General features: G+C 59.8%; 4 protein-coding genes across 7 annotated transcripts; 1 reads left to right on the forward strand and 3 right to left on the reverse strand.

Annotated features, from left to right (window-relative positions):
- Positions 1-47: 47 nt before the first annotated feature.
- On the reverse strand, positions 48-2,522 carry VPS25 (vacuolar protein sorting 25 homolog). 2 transcript variants are annotated; one of them, XM_051640526.1, is made up of 6 exons: positions 2,431-2,522; positions 2,135-2,280; positions 2,011-2,064; positions 1,631-1,719; positions 1,140-1,215; positions 48-648 (listed from the first exon to the last, which is right to left on the reverse strand). In XM_051640526.1, exons 1-6 carry the CDS (start codon positions 2,475-2,477, stop codon positions 536-538), a joined length of 525 nt encoding a protein of 174 aa, XP_051496486.1. In that variant the 5' UTR covers positions 2,478-2,522; the 3' UTR covers positions 48-535. The 2 variants fall into 2 exon arrangements, with proteins under 2 accessions (XP_051496486.1, XP_051496487.1); XM_051640527.1 differs by having other exon boundaries at positions 550-648; positions 1,087-1,215.
- A 198-nt stretch (positions 2,523-2,720) lies between these two features.
- Positions 2,721-5,690, reverse strand: RAMP2 (receptor activity modifying protein 2). Of its 3 annotated transcripts, XM_051640558.1 has the most exons (5): positions 5,610-5,690; positions 5,337-5,487; positions 4,319-4,432; positions 3,904-4,006; positions 2,721-3,148 (listed from the first exon to the last, which is right to left on the reverse strand). In XM_051640558.1, exons 2-5 carry the CDS (start codon positions 5,395-5,397, stop codon positions 2,893-2,895), a joined length of 534 nt encoding a protein of 177 aa, XP_051496518.1. In that variant the 5' UTR covers positions 5,398-5,487; positions 5,610-5,690; the 3' UTR covers positions 2,721-2,892. The 3 variants fall into 3 exon arrangements, with proteins under 3 accessions (XP_051496518.1, XP_051496516.1, XP_051496519.1); XM_051640556.1 differs by having other exon boundaries at positions 5,337-5,689; XM_051640559.1 differs by having other exon boundaries at positions 4,319-4,429; positions 5,337-5,683.
- LOC127394222 (uncharacterized) lies at positions 5,518-8,389 on the reverse strand. Its single transcript, XM_051640065.1, has 5 exons — positions 8,182-8,389; positions 7,683-7,721; positions 7,507-7,533; positions 7,124-7,394; positions 5,518-5,728 (listed from the first exon to the last, which is right to left on the reverse strand). The coding sequence occupies exons 1-5, from the start codon at positions 8,249-8,251 to the stop codon at positions 5,518-5,520; spliced, it is 618 nt and encodes a 205-aa protein (XP_051496025.1). The 5' UTR covers positions 8,252-8,389.
- An 851-nt stretch (positions 8,390-9,240) lies between these two features.
- On the forward strand, positions 9,241-21,227 carry EZH1 (enhancer of zeste 1 polycomb repressive complex 2 subunit). The gene is made up of 20 exons (XM_051640141.1): positions 9,241-9,302; positions 9,885-10,005; positions 10,508-10,636; positions 10,906-11,025; positions 11,502-11,622; positions 12,220-12,393; positions 13,273-13,375; positions 13,634-13,797; positions 14,581-14,672; positions 15,344-15,524; positions 15,667-15,863; positions 16,105-16,196; positions 16,717-16,757; positions 16,882-17,007; positions 17,194-17,372; positions 17,952-18,047; positions 18,359-18,440; positions 18,586-18,666; positions 19,048-19,132; positions 19,248-21,227. Exons 1-20 carry the CDS (start codon positions 9,295-9,297, stop codon positions 19,306-19,308), a joined length of 2,253 nt encoding a protein of 750 aa, XP_051496101.1. The 5' UTR covers positions 9,241-9,294; the 3' UTR covers positions 19,309-21,227.
- The last annotated feature ends 332 nt before the right edge of the window (positions 21,228-21,559 follow it).

Consider the following 21,559-nt stretch of genomic DNA (forward strand, 5'->3'; position numbering starts at 1 on the left):
GAACCAGGTTCACTGGTGGTGAAACAGAGAGATGAAAACACCCAGACTGCTTTATAAATACACCTCATTTTAATTACTTCAAATTAGTTCACTGGCTTCCACCCCCAGCACACTGTGCAGCCGGGCCGCAGGGAGCTCGTCGTGCCGGGTGTCCCACGGGGCAGCAGGGACAGCGCCCGGCAGGGACAGAGGAGCCCTTTGAGGCCACATTTGACCAGCTGAAGAGATGCTCCAAGGCCTTCCTAGGAACGGGGAGCAGGAAGAGGAGCAGGCCCATAATTTCACTTCTGGGTGGTACCTCTCAAAGTGCCCAGAGCAGCTTTATCCTCTCAAACACAATAGATGGGAAGAAAAGACAGAGGATCTCTGAATATTTCTAGGAACGTCTTTGGAAGGCTTCTCAGGTTCTCCTTGCCCCAAGAAATCCCCAGTGTGCAGCTGCTGGCAGTCATGGTTGAAACCAGTCTTGGAGAATGAGCCTTCCCAGCAGGAAGGGCAGGGGCAGCCAGGGCAGGGTGCCGGGGGAGCAGCCCCCTCAGAAGAACTTGACGCCTCGACCATCGTCCAGAGTGATAATTTCAGCCTTGTGCTCCTGCTGCAGGGCCTGCAGGGCACGGAGCAGCATTGCCTCATCCAACCCGTGGAACTCTAGGAAGGACAGAGATCCTCATCAATGGAAAAAAACCAAAACACACCAGGAAACAAACAGGCTTAGAAAGGGGCTGGCAGCAGCGGGCTCTGAAGATCTCCAGACTTCAGTGCTGTAACACAATTGCAAATCCAGAGTCATGGTTACACAGACATACTCATCTCTACATTGGGAACAAAGACTGAAAGTCAAGAGGCAGAAAGGAATGAGTCACACAGACTCAAAGACAGAAAACCAAAATGCCAGACAAAGAGCTGGGCAGGCTTGTGGGGGGAGAAGGTTGAAATGACAAACAGGGATAGCAAAGGGGGATGCTCAGGCACAATGGTAAAGAAGCCAGAGCTGCATTTACCAGTGGTGACAGGTGTGAGGTGCATGAGCAATTGTAAAATATTTAATCTAAAAAACTACAATCTGACAATCAACTGTTTACATACTCAAACTGAGTGTGCTCTGAAAACCTGCTCTGGAACACAACATCCAGCATTACCTTCGTTCTCTGTATCATCTCCACTGGATAATTCATACAGTGTGAACACAGAGTTGGTCAAGCCATTCTTCAACACCTGGAAAAGAAAAAGCAATGTAGCAAATACCACCCTCAGCAGAATCCCTTGTACACCTCAGTGAGACAGAGAAGGACAGCAAAAATACCCTGGAAATGATCCAGGGTACTGGAGAGCCAAGAAATTACACCCAAGGAAAGTAAGACAGCTCCTTTCCCTGCCCATTTGTCTCGCCATCGGGGCTGATGCCCCAGGATGGACACAGAGCAGCCCCGCAGCAGAACCTGCCCCACCCCGGGGCAGGAAAGAGCTGCTCCCACCTCTACACTGCTCTGAGACAGAGAAAAGTGGAAGAGAAAGGTAAAAGAAGTGAGAAAACAGGAAAAAATGTTACAATGGTCTTTTCCACCAATAGCAACTGACACCAGCTGTGCAGAAAGCTGCCCTGTGGGCCAGACAACAACCACATTCTCACCCACTGATAGATGAGCTTCCCCCACTCTTCTGGTCTCCTCCACATGATCAGAAAGCTGGTTTTGTTCTTATCTAACCACTCCAGGTTCCCTAAAACCAAAGGGAAAAGGTATTTAATCAGAGCACAAGCCTACAGTAACCAGCAAACCTGCGGATTTCACAACGTTACAGCCAGAGGCACCGGCCTCTCTGCACCACACGGCGCAGCAGTGCCCTCATGTAAGGAAATTGACTCCCCTACCGAGCCCCCACCTCCTCCCGCAGCTGAACCTGCCCCCGGAGGGGCAGGGGTCCTGCTCCCAGCAACAGGACGGAGCCTGCCCCGGGCTTCTGCCCTTCCCCGGGCACCGGCCGCGGGACAGACAGGCTGGCAGCACTCACCGTTCTTGCGGAGCTCCTCCAGCACCACCTGGATGGACTCCAGCGGGAGCTTCCCTGAGCGGGGGGGTTAAGGAGGCGCTCTGGCAGGGGCGGGGGGGCGCGGGGCACCGGCCGCAAAGGATACGCTGGAGGCGGCGGTTGGCGAAGAGCGGGCTGTCCTGGGCCTCCCGCACCGTCATGGCGGGCAGCCGGTGCCGCTGACTGTAGGCGAGCGCCAGTGCGCACCACGCCGCGAGCTGCTTCTGCCGCGTCTCGCCGTTGGGCTGCAGCCTGCGGGGCTGCGGTCAGCGACCGGGCCGGGACGCGGAACCACCGGGGAAGCTCCGCGGGGTCCCGGCACACCCAGCCCCACTTCCCCCGCTCCACCCCTGCTCCCACTCCCCCCGCCGCACCCCCGGTACCGTCCCGGCCCACGCTCACGTGAAGAAGGGCGGGAAGCTGTACTGCCAGGGCCACGCGAAGCTCATCGCCGCCACCGGAACCGCCGCCGCCTTCCGGTCAGGCCCGCTCCGCTTCCGGTTGGCCCCGCGGAGCCCCGCCCGCCAGAAAGGCCCCGCCCCCTCAGAGGCCCTTCCCAGCGTAGCCACGCCCCGAAAAGCTCCGCCCATCACAACGAAGCCCCGCCCCCCCGTCCTTGGCCACGCCCCCCGAGCCCCGCCCGGTGCCCGCCGGTCGGTGCTGGCGCTGGAAGAACCGGCACCACGCGTGTGTACGGGGGAAGAAGCCTTTAATCCCTGGGGCCTGAGGGGGGCTACCGGCCCCTTGAGCAACCCCACACGCCCCCGCGCTGCGGGGCTACCGGCCGCTGCCGCGGGCCCGCGGGGCTCAAGCAGCCGCTAGCCCCGTAGCCCGGGGGGCGCCGTCAAAAGCGGTGCCTCGGCGCTAGGGCTGGGCCTTTCCGTCCTTGCTGCGCCAGATGACCAGAGTGACCAGGAAGGGGATAAGGCAGATGGGGGCAATGATCATGGCCAGCAGCACGTCCTCGGGAGGGTCGAAGTAGACCTGGTGCTGCAGGGTGCAGTTGTGGAAGTAGCGGTGGTGGCTCTGGAAGATGTACTGCTCTGCCAGGGCGTTGGGGTAGCCGTAGTGCAGGCGGTCAGCCCAGTCCTCCAGGCAGGCCTGCAGCAGGCTGTAGGGTCTGGGGAGAAACATGGAGTGCTGGAAGGGATGGGATTGTGGGGAGACAGGGAGCAGTGGGGGCACGGACTCCAAGCCTCTCCTGACCCAGCAGCACCTGCCAGATTACCCAGCTGTGCCCTGCTGCCTGCACCAGCCAGCCCCACACAGGCGGGAGCTGCCAGAGGGGAATCACAGAACCACAGACTGGTTTGGGCTCAAAGGACCTTAAAGATCATCAGTCCCACCCCCTGTACCTCCCATCAGACCAGGTTGCTCCAAGCCCCATTCAACCTGCCCTTGAACACTTCCAGGGATCGGGCAGCCACAGCTGGGCAACCTGGGCCAGTGTCTCACCACCCTCACAGAAAATAATTCCTAATATCTAATGTAAATCCCTATTTCAGCTTAAAACCACTACTCCTTGTCCAATTACTAGACTCTCTGATAAAAAGTTCTTTCCCCATCTTTGCTGGGCAGAAACCAGTATCTTCAGGTACTGGAAGTTTCTCTAAGGTCTCCTGGAGGCTAGGGAAGGTAGCCCAGGCTCCCTCAGGCTGGGAATCAGTGTCACATTGGCACAGCCCCTCTGCTCCTATCAAATATTTCCCTGATATCTCAGGAGTTGCTCCACTTGAGTGGCTGTGGGGACTGTAAGGCCCTAGGTAATGTCCCCACCAAGGAGTCCCCAAGTGCAGCTTCCTCAGCTGGGGACATCCCTGGAGCCAGTCAGAGCCCCCACACCCCACAGGGCTCTGTGGCCATCCTGCCCCAGACCTGCTGATGACTTTCCACTCGCACAGCTCCGGCACCCTCACGTTCCTCATCAGGTCGACGAAGAACTCCCAGCACTGCTGCGTGATGTTGGTGTACGTCTCCTCTGCAGGGGAAAGGCACTGAGCCCCTCACAGCCCATCCTTCCTCGAGGGGAGGATGTGGGCACAGTGGGGGCCAAATTCTGCAGCAGCCCCAGTGATGCCTGGAAGCACCGCAGGAGTGGAGGCTGCTGCCAGCTGCCCTGCTGCAGCCAGCACCAGGGAGGGCTCTGTGGCACAGCCTGGCTATTTTGGGGATGGACTGAGAATCTGTGGCCAGGGGACAGAGGGGTCACCCTGTAGAGCACAGCCAGCCCCAGCCAGGGCACCATCCACCCTGTGGTGCTGCCCAGCCTTTGCCAGGCCCCAGCACTCACCCACGAGCTGGGCTGTCCAGTTGACCACGGCCACAGGTGGGCTCGTCCTGGCATCCTGGGCAAAGCCCTCCTCCTTGGTGCCTGTGTGACACAGCCCGGTCCCCAGGAGTGCTGCTGAGCAGGGGGACAGGGTCAGTGGGGATAGGGACTGGCAGAGAAATGGCTTTTGGGGTCCCCTGGGGGCCAGTGGTCAGGACAGGGGAGCCATGCTGCCAGGAGTCTGGCATATGCAGGTGCCCCTCATCCAGCCCCAGGGTAGGGGCTATGGGGGCAGGACAGCCAGGCTGAGGACAGCTGCCCAAGGGCTGGAAGGGGCTGTTGGCCCTGGGCTGTGGGTCACAGCATGGGAGTGAGCTGTGCCCCTCAGCTGTGGGAAGGCAGTGTGGACAGTCCATGGCCTCGGTGGATGAACTGCAGCTGGACAGGGCTGGGGCAGGAAGGGGAAGGGCTGGCAGCAGCGCGGCACTGCTGGAGCGCCCTCCACCCACTACCGGCCCCACACCCGGCACACCCACCGTGGGCCTGGGGCGTGTGCCTCTTCTAGCCCACCAGCCGCTTGCCCGCCTGGCCCATTGCAGCCCCTCGGCCCCAGGAAACCTCCCCATCCATCTCCTGCCCTTAGCCAAGGGCTCGCGGTGTGGGGCAGCGATGCCAGTTGCGTGGTGAACCACCCTTGTGGGCCCTGCCTGGGCCGCCCGTGTCAGGCTCTGGCACAACCAGGTCACGGGGAACTCAGGCTGGCACAGCAGCTGTAGCAAGGGCAGCCTGCCCCGTCCCCGTGCCTATCCCTGTCCACCCTGTCGCGGTCCCTGTCTGCCCCGTCCAGCCCCTCTGTCCCAGCAGGGGCTCCCCAGCTGTTCCCGTGGGTCACCAGCGCGGTGTGGCTGCCCCGGCCACCCTCGGCGCTGCCAGGCTGGCCCCACGCTGAGCTGACCCCCGGCCACGTGTCGGGTGGTCCGAGGTGTGGAGCCCTCTGCCGCCGGCAGCCGTGGCCCCAGGGCCGCCCCCACGCACTTACCCCAGAGCAGCAGGAGCCCCCGGGAGCCTCGGACAGAGCCTGTCGGTGCGAGCGGTGCCATCCTGCAAAAGGCTGCTGGCTAACGACCGGGACAAGGATTTAAATGGAAATAACAGGAAGCAACTCCTTTCCTCTGACAGGGGCAGTTTGACTACAGGAGACGTGTGAAAAATGAGATTGCTCAGCTCGGCTTTAAAGCGGCTCTCCCGGGGGGACCCCGCCGCCGGTGCCGGCCCCCGCGGGCATCGCTCCCGCACCCGGCGCCCGCCTCACCCACGGCCCGGAGGCTCCGCTCCCCGCGCCGCACGTCCAGTTTTACGAGGCCGCTATTTTGTTTACTTGTGTATTTCTCTTTAATCCTGTCTGGGCTGGGTTGTGAAATCCCTCGTCTCCTGCGTGGAGGGCAGGCAGCCCGGCAGCCGGGGGGAGTGGACGGGGAAGTGTAATGTCCCCGGACAGACGCTGCCGCCCGGGCGTGGGGGTGGCGGGGGGACCCATGGCCCCAACACCGAGGCTTCTGGCTCACCCGGGCACCTGCCCCAGGGCAGCGCGGCCACGGAGGGAATGGCAGTGGGAGACCTGCCCACGGGTGCGAGGCCAACGACAACAGGGAGGTGGGAGAGGGCAGAGGCTTGGCTGACATCACCAGTCCTCGACCTTGACATCTCCCAGTGCCCACCCAGCTCTGCCAGAGCCCCCCACTCCTGGCACAGCTCCCACCCATGGGTCCTGTGTCCCCCCCCAGAGCAACACTGCTAAGGACAAACCCAGCCCTGTGGGTTTGTGGTGTTCCTGCCTCAAGGAGTGGGGCTGAGGCTGGATGAGCTCATTTCACCTCTAGCTGGGGCGGAGCACGAGCCTGAGGCTTCCCCTTTAACAACCAGCATGAGGAACACAGAGCGTGATCCGAGAGCAAGGCAGGACAGAGCAGAGGGACCCTCCCTGCTCCTGGCAAACGCCCTGGCAGAGCCTCCTGAGCCTCCCCAGGGCAAAGCAGGACCTTCTGTGGGCCATCAGGCCCCAGCACTCTGGGGGTGCAGGGCTGCAGCCCTCTGGTCCCACTCCCCGTTGAAGCCACTGGAGCCCTGGGCTGGGTGGTGGGAGCCCCCGCCAGGGAGACACCCGATGATCTCAGCATGGCCCTGGGGCAGGGACAGCTGCCCCTCCTGGAGCATCCGGAGAGGACGGGCAGGGGAGAGGATGGTGGCTGTCAGCCAAGGCCTGGGGCTCGCTGCCAGCCCCTGCCCTGGGGTGCCAAGGAAGGGGCTGGGCCCATGCAGGGTCAGGACCCTGGTGCCCAGGACCCTTCTTCTTCTGCCACTCCCTCCCCTTGCCCCTTGCTCCCAGGGCAGATGCAGGCATCAGAATTCCCAGGCCCAGCCTCCTCCTGTGCCAGGGGACCCATTCCATCCCCAGGGACATCCACCCCTGCTCTGCACTGTCCCCCTCGTCCTGATCCCACCCATCCCACTCATTAGTCCCCAGGGAGGGGGGCTGTTGCAGGCATGGGGGTAGGCAGGGGCTGGGCAGCTGCCCGCTGGGGTCTGAGACCCTTTCCGGGCTCTGCTGAGCGTGAGGGCGGCTTCAAGGGGCATGAGGCAGCTGAGTCCCACGGCCATAGCCACGGCCATCTGGGGGGCAGCCCGCCCAGCCTGGGGGGGGCTTGGTCCCCATGCAGTTGGTGAAGTATTCTGAGTGGACATGCAGGAAGAAGGTGTTGAGGATGACGCCAGGCCAAGGGCAGGAGGGCAGCTGGGCCAGCAGCCTGGTGCAGCTGGAGAGCTCGCTGTAGGTGCTGCAGAGGGGCTGTGTGAGGCCCATGGGCCAGGACTAGGACGTGGCCATTGTGGCAGCCCTGCTCCAAGCCAGCACTGCTGGGGCTGACACCTACCCACCTGCTGATCTGGTCCCAGTGGCAGCAGCTGCTCTCAGGGGTGGCCATGAGGGTGGCATGGAAGGGGGTCCAGCAGTAGAGGATGATCCAGTCCTGGTAGGTGTCCTGGCAGAGGGCTGGCTCCTCCAGCACCACCAGTGGTCCTGCAGAGCACTGGCCAGATCCTAGGATGCCACCCCCCCAGCTCTCACCTCCAAGCCCAGTTTTGAGGGGATGTTTGAGGTTACACCTCAGTGGGGAGGACAGCCAGCATTGCAGGAAGGCAGCTCTACTCACCACCCTCATCCAAGTACAGGTAGTGACCTGGAAGGACAGACAATGCCATTGGTGCTGTCAGGACCCTTGGGGTATGAGGGCAGAGCCCCATTCCTCAGGGGTGCAGACATCACCTCTGCCAGCAGCAGAGCCCCCAGCAGCCGGGGCCAGAGCCATGGTGGGACAATGGCTCTTACCTTCATCCTCAAGGTCCCCACAATCGGTGTCCCTATGCCCTGCAGCAAGGGGACACAGTTGTTAGGGACACTCAGCCAGGGACAGCCTCAGCACCCAGGCAGCTTCTGGGCATGGGCTGAGTGGTCCCAACACACCAGAGACCCCTCCTCTCAGGCTGAGCTGTCCACAGCACAAGGGACCGGGCCAAGATGAGGGGAGCAGGAGGCTCCTGGCTCTGCCTCGGTCCCTGCCGCTAGAGCAGGGCAGTTTCTGAGCTAACCTCAGTCCTGTTAGCAGGGAAGCAGACAGCAAACCTTTCCCAGAGCATCCTCCAAGGGGGACCAAGAGGGGTCCCAACACGGGCACATTGGGAGAGGGAAGTGAAATGGGACATGGTAGTGAAATGGGACAGGGACCCCACAGAGACTTGCTATTTGGCCAGACCCTGTGGCCCCCCCCCGGGCGCCTCCGTGCACCCCCGGCCCCACCCCCGCAGCTGCGGGCCCGGGCTGCCCTTACCCCGCTGGAGCAGAGAAAGGAGCAGGTAGCAGAGCAGGCAGCCGAGAAGCCACACCCCAAGGAGCATCATGCCACCGTCGGCACCGCTGCAGCAGGGCTGAGGCTGTGCCCGGCGCTTTATCCCAGTTCCCGTCCCGTCCCAGAGCTGCCCGCCCGCTCCAGAGCCAATGCCCGGGCAGGTCGGGGGGACGCCGGGCCCCGCGCCTGGCTGACTCAGCGAGCCACCAGATGCGGGTCCGGCCGGGACGCGGGGCTGCGGGCACCGGCGGGCCCCTCTCGAACACCGTGATCACCCCGGGGGGGCTACCTGTCCCCAGCTTCCCCGCGCCGGGACGCGGCGCCGCGAGGCAGCCCCCAAACCCCAGCCCTGCAGGGCCGGAGGGGAAGGACGGGGCCCCCGCCGGGGCAGGACGCAGCGCCGCCCGCTCCCGCCGCCGGGCCCCCGGGGCAGGAAGGCTCCCGCCAACAGCCGCTTCCTGCCCGGCGCCGCCGCAGGAAGCCCGGGGCCCGCCCGGCCGCAGCGACCGGCCCCGCCATCGTTCCGGCACTGCCGGCCCAGGCTCCCCTGGGCTCGGAGGGCGGCAGAGCCGGGTGGGGGACGGGCGCTGCCCCGCCAAGCGCTTCCCGCGGGACGGGACCGGACCGGACCGGGCTCCCAGCAGGGCCGCGCCGGGGAGAGCACGTGGGAGACGGCACCGGCCTGAGGAGCCAGGGCCGTTCCCTGCGGCCGGGGCGGGGGCTGCCCGGGCTGAACTGGGCCCGCCCCGCGAGGCTCCTCCCAGGTCCTGCCGGGCCAGGCCCCGGCCCAGAACACCCAGCCCCGCGGGTGTTCCCCGGCCGGTACCGGCGGCACAGGGCGGGGCGGGGCCGCGGGGCGGGGCCGCGGGGCGGGGCCGCGGGGCGGGGCCGCGGGGCGGGGCCGCGGGGCGGGGCCGCGGGGCGGGGCCGCGGGGCGGGGCCGCGGGGCGGGGCCGCGGGGCGGGGCCGCGGGGCGGGGCCGCGGGGCGGGGATACGGAAGGGGAAAAGCCTCTGGGGGCGGGGCCAGGGGTGGGGGCGGGGCCAGGCGCTGCGCAGGCGCAGTGGCGCAGGGGCGCGCGGCCTCCCCCGGCGCGATGGCCGAGTGAGTGCGGGGGGCGCGGGGAGCGCGGGGGGCGTGGGGGGCGCGGGGGGTCCGGGGGGCCCGGGGCGTCCCCGCGGCACCGGCTGGGCCTGCGGGGCTGCGGCAGCGCGGGCTGGCGGGGCCGGGAGCAGGTCTCCCGCTCTAGCGGCGCCAGCCTCGGCCCGCGTCGGGGCCGGTCGGCGGGCCCAGCTCGGCGCCGCCGCCGCAGCGGCCGTGCGGGCCCCGGGGGTTGCGGCGGGAGGTTGGAGCCGCCGGTGCCGTGGCGGGCCGAGGCCAGGCTCGCAGCGCCGGGCCAGGCTCGCAGAGCGGGGCCGAGCTGCGCCGAGGGTGCTGCAGCGTCTGTCCCCGTCCCTGGGCGGGGGGTCCAGCAGCCCCCGGTCCCGGCTGCCGCCGCAGCTCCCGGCTCCCCGCTGCGCTCCGCGCCGTGTTCTGCAACCAGGACTAGCGCAGATTTGCGCTGTTCCGTCCTGGTTAAGTCTCTCATGCGATTATAATCCACGGGGATTGGTTTTCTAATAGCACTTGTTTACAGGACTATGAAAACTCCATTATTTGATGTTTATTCTTTCTGTATTCTTACAGAAAAATGGAAATTGCCACCCCTCCCACGTCAAAATGTATCATGTACTGGAAAAGAAAAGTCAAGTCTGAGTATATGCGTCTGCGGCAGCTCAAGAGGTTCCAGGCGAACATGGGGGCCAAGGTACAGATGTGAGGACAGTTGCTCCACCCAGAGGATGCCTCCTAAAGACTTGGCTTACCTTGGAGCGTTTGAGATCCTGCCAGTTGCAGAGCTGTATTTTAGTTGTGAGTTGGATGAGGCGACACGTCCCGTGCTCTGCGGAGCCGGGAGCAGCTGCTGGCAGCAGCCAAGGGACTCGTCCCACCTGTTCTTACAAGTGTCTCCTCGCTTGAACCCTGGTGGGTTTCAGGTGGCTGGTGCTGATGCTTCTCTCCCTGGCAGGCAGGTTTTTGGAAGAGGTCAGAGGAATCACTAGCTATGGAAAGCTTCTAGCTGTTGGGTGGATTTTCAGCACAGTTTTGTTCCAATACTGAGTTTAATTAGAATTTCTCCTAATGAGTGTCATCGGTTTGAAGTGCTCTCCCTTGCATACATTTTGACACTTGAAACAGAATCTCAGGAGGGCTCTAAATGTTTCCAACAAGATTTCTTAGATTTTGAGTGCTACTTTCTCTGATTTCAGGCTCTGTTTGTGGCCAACTTTGCAAAGGTTCATGAAAAGACTCAGATTCTGAATGAAGACTGGAAGAAGCTTCGAGTCCAGTCAGTGCAGCTGATGAAGCCGGTCAGCGGGCACCCATTCCTGAAGCAGGTGTGGAGGGGTAAAGGGGCAAGGTGCAGCAAGGGTGGACAAGAGCAGGGAGCTGTGAGGACACGGGGTTGTTTTTTGTGTGTGTCAGGCTGTGCCTCATGCTCCTCTGGGGTGCAGAAATAGAAGAAACCCCACAAACCGAGATGGTTTTGCTGTGGAGTCCCAAAGAATGAGTGCAGGGCTGCACTGTCTTGTCCTGAGGGTGGTTTCCCTCTGGCTCTGCCCTCAGGAGCAGTTTCCTCACTGCCTTTCTCTGTGCTCTGTTCCAGTGCACTGTTGAGAGCATTTTCCCAGGGTTTCCGAGCCAGACGCTGTATATGAGGACCCTGAACACGGTGGCACTGGTGCCCATTATGTACTCCTGGTCCCCTCTTCAGCAGAATTTCATGGTACGTAGGAAGGCTCTGGGGTGCAGATGTGACACCAGGGACCTAGTGCAAAGCAGAGCTGGTGGTACCGTGGCAGTGAGAGTCCAGGTCCTGGCTCCTGTGGGTGGCTCCTCAGCTTTGGCTGCATTCCTCTGGGTTTGGCTTTCTCTGCTCCAGCTCTGCTCTGCCTCAAACACAACCTCTCTGATGTTTTGGGCTGTTTGTTATTCTTGGCATTGTGTGTGTTTCTGAGTTTCTGCAAGCCTTGGGGGCACAGGTCTTTGTTTTTAAAGCAAATTGCACTTTTAGGGGTCAGAGTTATGCTGCTGGCATGGGATAACAGTGAAATGTTAGTGATGAGAAATCTGAAACTGCAGCCAGGGAGAACCTTTTTCTTTGCTGCCTGTGGGTGTGAATGGGCAGGAGCAGCCTGGGACATGGCCCAGCTGGGAATGGACAGGTGCTGGTCCTCTGAGTTGTGTCTCATCTCTTCTCAGGTGGAGGATGAAACTGTTCTGTGCAATATCCCTTACATGGGAGATGAGGTGAAGGAAGAGGATGAAACTTTCATTGAAGAACTTATTAATAACTATGATGGGAAGGTTCATGGAGAGGAAGGTAACCTAGGAGCAGTCAGCACTGTCTGTGCAGTCTCCAGCAAATAACACACCACAGTGGTTACGAAGTCAAGAGGTGGCAGTGGGAACCAGCTTTTCTGGGGAGCTCTTAGAGCAGAAAACCAGGAACATGCCAGCTGCTCTGGTGTGCAGAGACACAGTCCTGCCTTCTGATGCCCTGCTCTGTCCAAGGCCTGCGGTGCTCTGGAGCCAATGCTCTCGTGCTTGGGGGTTCACAGGAGTGTTCTGGGGTGCTGAAAAATGTGCTAGAGGTTTGGAGGAGTTCAGCAACCTCCTTTTGCTCATGACCTCAGGCAAGACTTTTAATTTTTTCTGAAATTAAAAGCCAATGTGTTTCCCTGCAGTGCTGTTTACCCCATCATAACACTGCCTGGAGGGGTGAGGACAGTGGAAAACTGTGATGGTCTGAGCTCAGATTGCTAAAAATGATACCTTGCTCGTATGGCTCTAGTGTTAAATTCTCCTGTCCCTACAACACATTGAGGCAGGTTCTAGTTGCTGGTGATGTCATGTGGCTGTCGTGGAGTGTGAAAGGTGATGGTGCTCCCACAAGCTGGCTGACATCTCTCTGTTCCAGAAATGATCTCTGGGTCAGTCCTTATCAGTGATGCTGTGTTCCTGGAGCTCGTCAATGCCCTGAATCAGTACTCTGATGAGGAGGAGGAAGGACACAATGATTCTGAGGCTAAACCGGAGGATGGGAAAGAGGAGCTGCCAGTCACAAGGAAAAGAAAGCGAATTGCAGCAGAAGGTGGGTTTGGTCACAGAAACTGGGGCTGTGTTGGCCACATTTCCCTTGTGCCCTGCCCGAGCCAGCACTGCTGCCAGAGCTGGTGCTTGTCCATGTGTTGCTGAGGGCAAGGACCAGCTTGGCGAGGCCTGGGATGAGGAAAGCAGAAGGGAAATCAGTGGTTCTCAGTGTCCCCTGTGGAGAGGATGAGAAGTCACCAGTTTAAAGTGTGGTGAGGACGAATTCAGATGAGTCCTGTGGGGAACCATCTCCCAGTGAGATCCGCAGAGCAGTGGGGTGTTATCTGTGGGATCGCTGCTCATGGAGGTTTTGAAGTGCTGGTCTGGCAAGTGTCTGTCAGTGAGTTTGTAGGTAGATCTGTTTGTGCTGTAGGCCAGGGAGTGGGACCTTGGCAAATCCCGTCCAGACCTGTTTTCCATGTATTAGTGGTCCTCTTCTGTTACCTGGAACTCTTGTTGCACAGAGGAAGCTCTGCTCTGTCGGATTTTCATATGTCCTGTGTGACCTTAGGAATGCTGACTGGGAGTTTCATCTTTGCCTTTTGATTCGTAGCGATGCGGGTAGCAGAGATACCAGGACCTTTTGTGGATGCAGAAAGGCATTGTCTGCAGATTCTGTCTTGGTAAAAACAAATAGTAATAGCCCTTAAGAAATCATGAGCACTTCCATCAATATGTTCTGCCTTTCAGAAAGCTGCTGAGCTATGTTGGGAAATGCCTTTGCCTGATTGCAGGACAAAGGTTTATCCATTGTACATGGGATTACATTTCTGTCTCTTAAAATACAATCCTGAACACCAGCTGGAATTGCTCTCTGTAGAAGATGGAATGACAGGTTCACATCCAACTGAACTGTGGCATTGTCTCTTCTTTTTTGTAGGTAACAAGAAGTGTTCGAAGAAGCGGTTTCCAAATGACATGATATTCACTGCTATTTCTTCCATGTTTCCTGAGTATGGCTTCCCAGATGATATGAAGGAGAGGTAGAAGATCTCTGCTTAAGTTGTGTCTTACCTTTGTTAGCTACAGTTGGAATCTGTGTTTTGGAACACAGCCCCGTGCTCTGAGCAGGGGTAGAGCTCAGCTGGCTGCAGGTGCCCAGAGCAGAGGGACCTCTAAGTGTCAGGAGCTTTAGTTTGGCCTGAAGGTGTCTGGGCACAAGGACACAGGGACGTAGTCATGTAAAACATCCCAGCCTGGGAAGGCAGGTGCATCTCTGGGTGTTTCTGTTTGTCCAACAGATACCGGGAGCTGACGGAGGTGTCAGACCCGAACGTGCTGCCGCCGCAGTGCACCCCCAACATCGACGGGCCGTGCGCCAAGTCGGTGCAGCGGGAGCAGTCCCTGCACTCCTTCCACACCCTCTTCTGCCGCCGCTGCTTCAAGTACGACTGCTTTCTGCATCGTAAGTGCAGTCTTGGCCGGACACTTCCCTAGAGCCCTTTGCTCCTCATTTTTCCTCAGTGCTGCATCCCTCTGTGCACCCTGCTTAGTGTCTGTGCTGCGGGCCCTGGAGGGTGGTGCCTCCAGCACTGGTGCTAGGGCCGTCGGAGCTGACAGGTGCCCAGAAGCCTTTTGCAAGGATGGCTCCACTCAGTTCCTCAAACGGATGGTACCCGGCTGCATGGCCGCCCCTCTCACCATTGTTCATCACGCTGCATCCAAGCCTTCTGGCAGTTTGTGCCAGAAATGCTGCCACGACTAGATGTGACCCTTGCTTTGCAGAAGCTCACCAGGGAAAGGCATGAATGTTTCACTGCCAAAGTCTGGACATGCCCCTGTGTTTTGTTGCCCCACTGGAACGTACTCATCTTAGTCATGTCCTTGCGGTTTGTCCTGCTGGAGCCTTTTGGATACTGGTTAGCTGTTGGACCTGCTGTTCCCCAGGTCTGAGGGCCTCTTTGGAAAGTCACAGGACTCTTTCCAGTGAATTATTTATTAAAAGATAAAATATTAAGATCATGTGGTCTTTTTTTTCAGTCTGAAAGCAGATCTTTTTCCTATGGCCTCTCCTTCCCAAATATCCTCCAGTGCAGGTGGGAGCCAGCTGGGGGGTCCTGCTGGGTGCTCTCCCTGGCTGCTTGGGGTCCCACTTACCTTCATTCAGTTCCTGCTGTCCCCATCCCTTGCAGCATGGGGGGAGAGTCTTGGAGGATGTTAATAGTAAAGATAACTATTATTTTTGCAGCTTTTCATGCCACTCCTAATGTGTACAAACGAAAGAATAGAGAGACCAAGATCGAGCCAGATCCTTGTGGAGCAGACTGTTTCCTCTGGCTGGTACGTTTCTGCGTTGCTGCTTTTGAAACCAGGAGAGAAGTGACCTGGCCAGCCCTGTTCAGCAGAACTCTGTGGGTCCTTTTCACAGCTTGGATGATTTTTCAGAATTAATTCTAATCCTCCTTGGATTTGGGGGAGCAAGGATCCAAACACAGACCTTACCAGATGCATATTTTTGCATATCTCCAACGAAATCTAATTTCACAGCTAGCAGATGGGAAATTGTGGTGACAAATGAATTCTCTGGTCTTGATGCAGCATTTGAAAAATGAAGCCCAGGTTAAAAATGCTGGGAAAATAATCTAGCATCTGTGGGGATGGCTGGAACTATTTAAAAACTGATCTCGCAGGAATCCAGCCTAGCTGTGTTACGGGGTGAGGGCTGCAGGGCGGTGGGTGCGCTGTCCTGGGATCTGTGGGGCTGGAGCAGGGGAAGCAGCTGGGAGGATTCCCTTGCCAGGGTGAGGGGCAGGGGAGTGGGCTGGGGGGCCTGGGAGCCACCTCCGGCTGGGAAGCAGAGCTGGGACGTGTAGGCAGGGTGCTGCACTCACTGAGTGACCATCGTGGTGGGTCTTCCACCTTCACTGGTGGCTGCAGGAATGTCCCAGGGCCTGGGGAAAAGCCTGTCAGTGTTCCCTGGTCATCTGCCGTGTCTTCTGCTCTGGTTGCAGGAAGGAGCCAAGGAGTTTGCTGCCCTGCACAACCCTCGGTCCAAGTGCTCGGGCCGGCGCCGCAGGAGGCACCACGTGGTGGGAGCTTCGTGCTCCAGCACCCCAGCCTCCACCATCACTGAGACGAGGGAGGGCGACAGCGACCGCGACACGGGCAATGAGTGGGCCTCCAGCTCCTCGGGTATGGTGCCAGCCCGGGCTCCGCGGGGCAGGGGCTGGGGTGAAGAGTTGGGCACGTCAGGGGTCCCCTGCCCCGGGAGCTGTGCCAGCAAGGCCACACTCTCCCATGTTGTGCTTGTCCTAACCTTTGCCTTCCCTGCCAGAGGCAAACTCCCGCTGCCAGACCCCCACCAAGCAGAAGCTGAGCCCAGCCTCCTCCCAGCTGTTTGCGGTGGAGACGCCGCAGGAGCCCGTCGAGTGGACAGGGGCTGAGGAGTCCCTCTTCCGTGTCTTCCATGGGACCTACTTCAACAACTTCTGCTCGATCGCCAGGCTGCTGGGGACCAAGACGTGCAGGCAGGTAGGTGCCAGGAGGGCAGCAGCAGGGAGGCTCGGCCAACCCTGGCCACTTGTTTGTTCTTTCCTGCCACAAACTGCCTCAAGGAGCATGGTGTGAGAAACTGGGGGTGGGATTGCCTGCTCACTGGTCCAGGGACTGGGAAGACTCCCTTTGTGTGCTTGCTCACACTATTTATGCTCCAGACAAAACCAACATGAGTACACTGAGCTTTAGGCTTCTTTTTACTTCTGTTCTTTGGTAGGTTTTCCAGTTTGCAGTGAAAGAATCACTCATAACAAAACTGCCAACGAACGAATTAATGAATCCATCCCAGAAGAAGAAAAGGAAGCACAGGCAAGTGCTGGACAAGCTTGTTTTGTTCTTAAAATGCAACTGGATCCACTACTTTTTGTGCCAGCGCTTTCCTGGTAATCCCCATCTGTCTGCCATCTGTGCACACATCCTGCGGTTGCGCAGGGCAGTGCTGGTGGTCGGGCTCTGGCCCCCAGCCTTCCCAGTGCCACTGCCCTGCCCGGGGGCTCTGCAGCCCCGTGGCCCCGGGAGAGAGCAGCTCAGAGCCTGGCTGCAGTGCCCCTACTGCAGGAGGGCCAGTGCCGGGTCCTACAGCAGCCTTAGCCTCAGCTCCCTGACTATAACCTACTTTCTGTGTGCTGATCCCAGCGGGTCCAGTGTTATCCTGGCTCTGGCATTTGCCTTAAATAACTAATGCTGTGGCTGCACCATTCTCCTCTCTCTGCTGGTGGTTATCAGTGCATGGCGCTGCCTTGCTGGCGTCGCCTGCCCCTGCTGCAGCTCTCCAGCCATGCTGAGCAGTCCAGGCCGGCCCCTCAGACCCTCTCTGCTCCTTTTGCAGGCTGTGGGCTGCGCACTGCAGGAAGATTCAGCTGAAGAAAGGTAGTGTTGGCTGTGGCATGCAAGGGTCACGAGGCTGCGGGACGGAGTTCAGCTCCAGCCTGCAGTGTTGGAGCGTTTCTGTGACATGCTGCTTCTAACCTGGGAGCTTTTCCTCTTGTTCCAGATAATTCGCCTACCCAGGTGTACAACTACCAGCCCTGTGACCACCCCGAGCACCCCTGTGACAGCTCCTGCCCTTGCATTATGACTCAGAATTTCTGTGAGAAGTTCTGCCAGTGCAACCCTGACTGTAAGGAGAAACTGGGGACTGTCTGGCCAGAGGGCAGCCAGGGGGAGGGCACAGGGCTGGGACTTGCTGGAGGCCTGTCCAGGCTGCCTAGGGCTGCCAGGGTGAGACCTGGCTCAGGAGGAGCATTTGTTTTCCCATGGGGCTGGAAAACCTCATGGTGCAAATCAGTGGGCTGTGTTGCTGCAGGTCAGAACCGCTTCCCAGGCTGCCGCTGCAAAACCCAGTGCAACACCAAGCAGTGCCCCTGCTACCTGGCTGTGCGGGAGTGTGACCCCGACCTCTGCCTGACCTGTGGGGCTTCGGAGCACTGGGACTGCAAGGTGGTCTCCTGCAAGAACTGCAGCATCCAGCGTGGTCTCAAGAAGGTATTGACAGCAGCAGGGCTTGGGGCTGCCTCAGGGCAGAGTGGGTAGACAGAGCTCCTGGGTGGGGCATGGTGTGTGAGCCCCCTGCAGTTCTCTGTGTAGGGAGGGCAGGAAGAGAAGCAGCTCTTCCTGGGGCTTCTGCAGCACTTTATTGGGATTATGGATGTGAAAATCAGACATGAGGGGAGGGTGAGAGTAGGGGAGTGTAAAAAGTGACTCCAGAGAAGGATTTGGTTTCAAATTCTGCTGATCTTGGCAAGGGGCTGCACATAAAAAAGACCAACATTCAGAGAAATGTGCAAATCAGCAGGTGTCCGTGTGCAGCTCCAGCCTAATGGTGCTACAGCCCGTGAGTCTGTCAGGAGCTGTGTCACCTCAAACCAGGGGATGCTGGAGAGACACCAGCTCCCCTCTGCTTCTTGACCTCATGATGATGGGGGCTGGGAGCGTGGTGTCCAGCAGAGCTGGACGCTGCACAGTTGTTGCCCATCGCTTCCTGGGCTGCCTGGTGGGGGGATCTCTGCGTGCTGCAGGGAGGGGCCCACCAACCCTACCTGTCCCCTTCCACCTTGGCTCTAGCATTTGTTGCTGGCACCATCGGATGTCGCTGGCTGGGGGACTTTCATCAAGGAATCCGTGCAGAAGAACGAGTTCATTTCCGAGTACTGCGGCGAGGTCAGTGCTGCTGCCCGTGGGGGCTGTGTTGGTGGCAGTGCTCCACAGAGTGCTGTCCCCAGCTCAGCCGCGGCCATCGGCTCATTCTGGCCAGGTTTAGAGATTGAATCTTGCGCCATTTGGGCACCTGCCTCAGTGCCCCTAGGCCTTCCACTGTGGAGGAGCCATTCCCTGGGAGCGCAGCTCTCGCCTCTGCTCCCTCCCTGGAGCCCTGGTGAGCTCCTGTGTGGGTGGGAGGGGGTTTCCAGGAGGTGGGTGAGCTCCGGGCAGGGGTCCTTGCCTTGCCCTCAGGCACGGTTCTCCTTCTGCAGCTCATTTCTCAGGATGAGGCTGACCGGCGGGGGAAGGTCTATGACAAGTACATGTCCAGCTTCCTCTTCAACCTCAACAATGGTAACTTGCCCAGGGCTGCTGGGGGTGAGGGAGACCTGGGCTCCCTGGGGGGGGCTGGTGGCCAGACAGGCAGGCTCAACCCCTCTGTTACCTGGGCAGCAGGCCTGTCTTGAGACTAGTTTTCCTCTTTTATTTTTCTTAATAGATTTTGTTGTTGATGCCACCCGCAAAGGAAATAAAATCCGCTTTGCCAATCACTCGGTGAACCCCAATTGCTATGCCAAAGGTGAGCTGTCAGCTGTCCCTGCCAGCTGGGGGGGAAGGCTCTCTGGGTCCTGCTCAGCTGTGGGATTGCAGTGGATTCTCTGCATCCCAAATCCCCCTGAGCCTGTGGGAGCAGCAGAACCTCAAAGACCTGGGCAAAGCTTCCCATCTCTGCAGCAAATTGCATTCCTGCTGGGAAGGGCCCCACTCAGCTCTGCAGTGGCCCCGGCCTGGCAAGGAGCCATCGCTGACGGCGAGCGGCTGGCAGCTCCGGGGAGCGCCCCATCCCTGCTCGGTGCGGTGGCCTCGGGGACAAGTGGTGGCCAGGCAGGGCAAGGGTGCTGTGAGACCTCCTGGCCTGTGCTGGAGCTGCAGGTCCCTGATGTCCCCTTTCTGGTTGCAGTTGTGATGGTGAATGGTGACCACCGCATTGGGATCTTTGCCAAGAGAGCCATCCAGGCGGGAGAGGAGCTCTTCTTTGATTACAGGTGCCCTGGGAAGTGGTGGTTGAGCCTGGGGCACAGGGTTGTCTCCACTTTCCATGCATGTGTTGGTGGGAGTGTCGGGGGAGGTTCCAGCAGCCATGACTTTCCTGTTTCATAGGTACAGCCAGGCAGACGCCCTCAAGTACGTCGGCATAGAGAGGGAGACAGATGTCATCTAGGCCGCGTGCGGCGCGGTCCCAGCACTCCTGCTGCTGCACCTTGTGAGCGATGCCGTGTTTGCTTCACGCTGACATGACTGCTGCTGCTCCTGTTGCTGTGTGTGTCACAAGTGCTGCTTCCCACCCGGAGAGACTCAGAGCAGGAGCGTGAGTGGCTGCTGTTGGGGTGGCAGCTCTGCCCATGGGTGCGCTGCGGGGCTGGAGGGAGCCCACGCTCAAGGGCAGCTGGGGCATGGAGTGCAGTTCAGAAGGAGAGACAGTGAATTTTCAGGCTATTCCCATTTTCTGCCAACTGCTAGAAGAACAAGACTGAGCGAGGCACTGCCTGCACTCAGAGCCAAGCACGGCTGGGGCAGAGGGACTGGGGCTCCCTCCTGTCCTTACTGGGACAGGCTCTGGTCTCAGGTGCTGCCTCTTGTTGCCTGTTTTGTCCTGTTGATGAGGACAGTTACGAGGTTGGAAACCATAGACCAGTCCCTGGGCTGGTGTGTCCCCTCTGCCCCAGCTGGCTGGAGGACAGAGACCACCTGGCTGTGGCTGGCATGGGACGATGCCTGGGGATGGGGACAGGGGACAGTAGCACTATGCAGAACGTCACTTTGGGCAGGAACATGACTGAGCTGGTTAGAGACAATGTCACAGGAGTGCTGCTGCAAGCACAAGCAAATCCAGAGGTAGCAGGAGCCTGTCAGCCAGGGGATGCCTGTCCAGCCTGTGGCATTTCTCCTGGCCAGGGGTGGCCTGTTGGCTCATGCCCATCCCAGCTGCTGGAGGTATGTCTCAGCCACTCCTGCTCTGGGTAGGCACCTCTTGAACCACCAGAGCTGGTTCCTCCACCCTCCTCTGTTGGGACAGTCCCTTTCGGAGCAGCACGGGCTCAGGGAGGTGTTGGGGATGTCAGGGGACAGCAGGGCAGGTCCCCATGGGTCAGAGCATTGCAGGGCGCAGGATGTGCTGTACATCCCTGTGCTGAGGAGTGAGCTGGCACAGCGGAGCTGCTGCTGCCTCTGCTCCCCTGGGAAGGCTGCTCTGGAACCCACCTGGGCCTTTCTGATGCTCCCTTGGCCCTGGCCCTGGGGATAAAGGGGATATGTTCCCTGGCAGGGTGGAGTTTGGCCTTAGTACCCCATGTAAAAAGGGAAAAGCACTTTAAACTAATCCTTGGCTGGCAGCTGGGCCCTGTGCACTGCTTTGGGGATGGAGAAACACTGGACCTCCCTGATAGCCATCATCCCTCAGCAGCACCTTTGCTGGGACGTTGCTCCATGCCTGGGGCAGTCTGGATGAGGGGGCTCTTCCCTGAGCAGGGCTTGAGTTGACCTGAAGGATGGGGCTGTCCCCTTGGAGCCACTGTCTGCCCAGCTGGCTGCTGGGTCCAGAGGCTGGTCCGACAGGCATCCAGCACTGGGATGGCCTGAGGAACCCCCCACACTGAGGGGCCTGGAGCCCCTCACCCCCTTAAGGGAGCTGGAGGGTGCTGTGTTTGTCCAGGGACACTGCACAGAGGGGAGCAGAGCTGGGGCTCTTGCCATGCTCCTTTGGGGACCTGCAGGTCTCCCAGGGCCCAGCCCAGTTGTCCATGAAGGCAGAGAGGAGCTGGGTCTGCCCTGGGAGCAGATTCCTGCCAGCACAGCCCTGCACCAGGCCTTTCTGTCTGTCCCGCTGTCCATGAGGCCCTCCTGGGCCTCAGAGGCTTTAGGTCTACCTGGAGCAGCACTTGCACCCTGGCACCTCTCTCAGCCCCGCTGCCCCTCGCCTCTGTCTGCTCAACCCTGCTCTCAGCGCTGTGTCCTCTGCCACTTTGGCTGTATCTGCACTACGCCAGGCTTGTGTCTGTGGTTTGTTGACAGTGAAAAATAATGCACTTTAAAAATAATGTGGCTTGTAGCCTTTGTAATAATAAAGTGGTAGTGAAGGTCCTGCGCCTGCTGGCCTCTCTTACCCCGGGAGCAGCCACCAGTAGCGCACTCAGCCCAGCGACTCAGAACTTGTCAGCGGCCAGTGTTCCCACATGGGCACCAGCTCAGGGCAGGAGGTAGTGAGTGTGTGATGGGGAGTACAGGACGTGTGTTTGTGTGTGAGGGCAGGAGCAGGCTGAGCTGCATCAAGCATCTCTGCATCCCGCCTCTGGGGCAGGAATTGACGTGGTCCCCCTGGTCCCTCTCCCCGCATGAGCAGAGTCGTGGCGGGGGCAGAGGAGCTGCTGACCCTGTGCATCCCGGCTGCCCAAGGCTGGGGAGTGCCAAACGCC

The sequence above is a fragment of the Apus apus genome, chromosome 25 (assembly GCF_020740795.1).
Source record: "Apus apus isolate bApuApu2 chromosome 25, bApuApu2.pri.cur, whole genome shotgun sequence".
Classification (NCBI taxonomy): domain Eukaryota; kingdom Metazoa; phylum Chordata; class Aves; order Apodiformes; family Apodidae; genus Apus; species Apus apus.